This window comes from Octodon degus, unplaced genomic scaffold (assembly GCF_000260255.1).
Source record: "Octodon degus isolate 3935 unplaced genomic scaffold, OctDeg1.0 scaffold00063, whole genome shotgun sequence".
NCBI classification, from domain to species: domain Eukaryota; kingdom Metazoa; phylum Chordata; class Mammalia; order Rodentia; family Octodontidae; genus Octodon; species Octodon degus.
Window position 1 is genome coordinate 6,737,823 of NW_004524639.1, and position 2,629 is coordinate 6,740,451.

Genomic DNA, 2,629 nt, shown 5'->3' on the forward strand with positions numbered 1-2,629 from the left:
TGTATTCTATTTGCGAGGATTTTAGCATCTATGTTCATGAGGGAGATCGACCTGTAGTTCTCTTTCTTAGTTGCGTCTTTCCCTGGTTTTGGTATCAGTATAATACTTGCCTCCAGGAATGATTTTGGGAGGATTGCTTTCTTTTCAATTTCATGGAAGAGTTTGAAGAGTATAGGGACTACATCTTCTGTAAATGTCTTGTAGAATTCAGCTGTGAATCCATGTGGACCTGAACTTTGCTTTGCCGGTAGATTTTTAATTACATCTCGTATTTCATTGTCTGTTATTGGGCTATTGAGAGTGGTTATATCTTGTCTATTCAGTTGTGGTAATTTGTACCTTTCTAGGAATCTGTCCATTTCTTCTGTGTGTTCTATTCTGTGAGAGTAAAGATTCTCAAAGTAGCTGTATATAATCATCTGAATTTCCACTGTGTCTGTGGTAATTACACCCTTTTCATTCCTTATTGCTTAATTTTTTATTAATAGACTTTATTTTTAGAGCTGCTTAAGTTTATAATAGAATTGAGCAGAAAGTAATGTTTCTGTATTATCCTTGTCGTTACCCAGGAAGTCTCTGCTATGCTCATCCTCTTTCCCCAGAATGGTATTTTCTTTCGGTAACCTGCATTGACACATCATTATTACCCAAAGCCCATAACTCACATTAGAATTTATTTTTGGTATTGCACTTTCCGTGGGTTTTGAAAAGTGTAAAATGACATGTGTCAGGCCAAGGAGATAGCTCTGTGGCATAAGTGCCCTGCCTGGCAAGCGCAAGGACCCGTGTTCAATTCCTAGTCCCTGCTGAAAAAAATGAAAGAAAATAACATTTGTCTTCCAAGGTGTTATCATAAGGGAGCTGGAGTTGAGAATTTCCCTTCCCCAAGGCCAATTATACCCTTTTAAAACCTCAGAAAATTAGGTTCTGGGAAAATAATGTCCCTTGAAGGCAGCCCTTGTCATGAAAAGCAGAATGCTCTTAAATAAAAGATAGATAATACAAAACAGGGAGATAGAGCTTCCACAGAAGGTAAAGGGACCAAAAGATGGACAAGAAAAGGATGAAAGGAGGGGTGGGGAATAAAAAGCAAGAATCAAGATGTGTTTTGTGCAGTACCAACTCCCCATAGAAAATGAAATTATTATATATCAAAACATATGGTAAAACAGCGATCTGGCATTTTAAATCTCCAAATGGTTCTTTAGGTTTTCTGATATTCACTATGAAAACCTGGTAGAGCTCTTTGAAGCAAAACTCAGAAAAGTGCCTCTTCCTATAAAGTTTTTAATTCACAGGCTTGTTCATTCAGAGCCTCCAACAACTGGTCAGTTATACTTTAATTCTATCCTGGAGGTTTCTGCTCATGGGTCCTTGGTATATTTACCTGTTGTTATCTCTAATTTGGTGGGCAGAGGTATGACCCATGACCTTACTTTTCTGGCAAATATAAAAACAGTTGATTTTTCAGTTTACTCTGCATTTTTACTTGCTGCTAACACAAATTAGAAATTTTTCATATCCTCACACATACTGGACTAGAAATGAGAAATGTTACATCTTAATTTATACATTTACTTTTTCTGCAAGACTAGTCAATACTACATTCCTTAAAAACATCTTTCAGCAAAATTACTGTGTAGGCAGTAGTCATTTCAAGGAAATTAGTCCTATATTTTATTATTACAGGATTCTTATTTGCTGCATTTCAAATAAAAATAACTAATGTTCCTTGAAAATATCTCAGTATGTTCAGGATGGTAAATGTGAACCATGGGCTGTAAGGGCGATCTGGCTGTGATATCTGTCACCCATTGATTCTCATGGTTGAATATGAACCATGATGAGTTTTGCATTAGAAGCCTGGTTATTTGCAAAAAGGGACCTTTGCACTTCTGTGCCTCTTATTGCTATGGCCAACTCCGACCTGAAGTTCCTCATCAAGAGGATTTTAATATATATTAATTTAAAGTGCCAAGTTCTCATAGTTCTCAGGTGCATTGCAAAGAAATCTGGACATATGGTTTAACATTTACCACTGATTTTTTTTAGCCTTAGTATCACAGGCAGAGGCTCTCAAAGAAGAAAATGACAGCCTCCGTTGGCAGCTAGATGCCTATCGCAATGAGGTAGAACTACTCAAGCAAGAACAAGGCAAAGCCCACAGAGAAGATGACCCAAACAAGGAACAGCAGCTGAAACTCCTGCAACAGGCCCTACAGGGAATGCAGCAGGTATAACCATCTTGGTTTTCTGCACTTTTTGGAAGAGTGGCACCAATTCATCAACTGTAACAAAGTCTCCTGCAAGAAAATAAAATATCAAATCTTCTATTTTTCTTAATGTTGTAGTTGCTGGCATGGCTAAAGAAAGGAGTATGTGATGTGGTTAATGCAATATTCTGCTTAATACAGAAATAGCAGTGGATCACCAATATTCAAAGAATAAAAGCATTGAATGAGAAATGCTTAATGTTAAAATTACATTGGAGGGCTGGAGAGATGGCTCAGTGGTCTAAAGCACCTACTTGGAACAAGCTTAGCAAAAAGCATCAGGGACCGCGGTTCAATCCCCCAGCACCACATGCCAGCCAGCCCTGCCCCCTGGTGGGCTGAGCTGGCCTCTCTCT

General features: G+C 38.2%; 1 protein-coding gene across 5 annotated transcripts in view; it reads left to right on the top strand.

The window, feature by feature from the left end:
• Enox2 (ecto-NOX disulfide-thiol exchanger 2) overlaps positions 1-2,629 on the top strand; it is a 499,315-nt gene that overhangs the window by 457,746 nt on the left and 38,940 nt on the right. For all 5 annotated transcript variants that reach the window (XM_023718864.1, XM_023718863.1, XM_023718865.1 and 2 more), the window contains one exon: positions 2,053-2,234. In XM_023718864.1, coding sequence (XP_023574632.1) covers positions 2,053-2,234 — 182 coding nt within the window. The remainder of the gene's footprint in view (positions 1-2,052; positions 2,235-2,629) is intronic.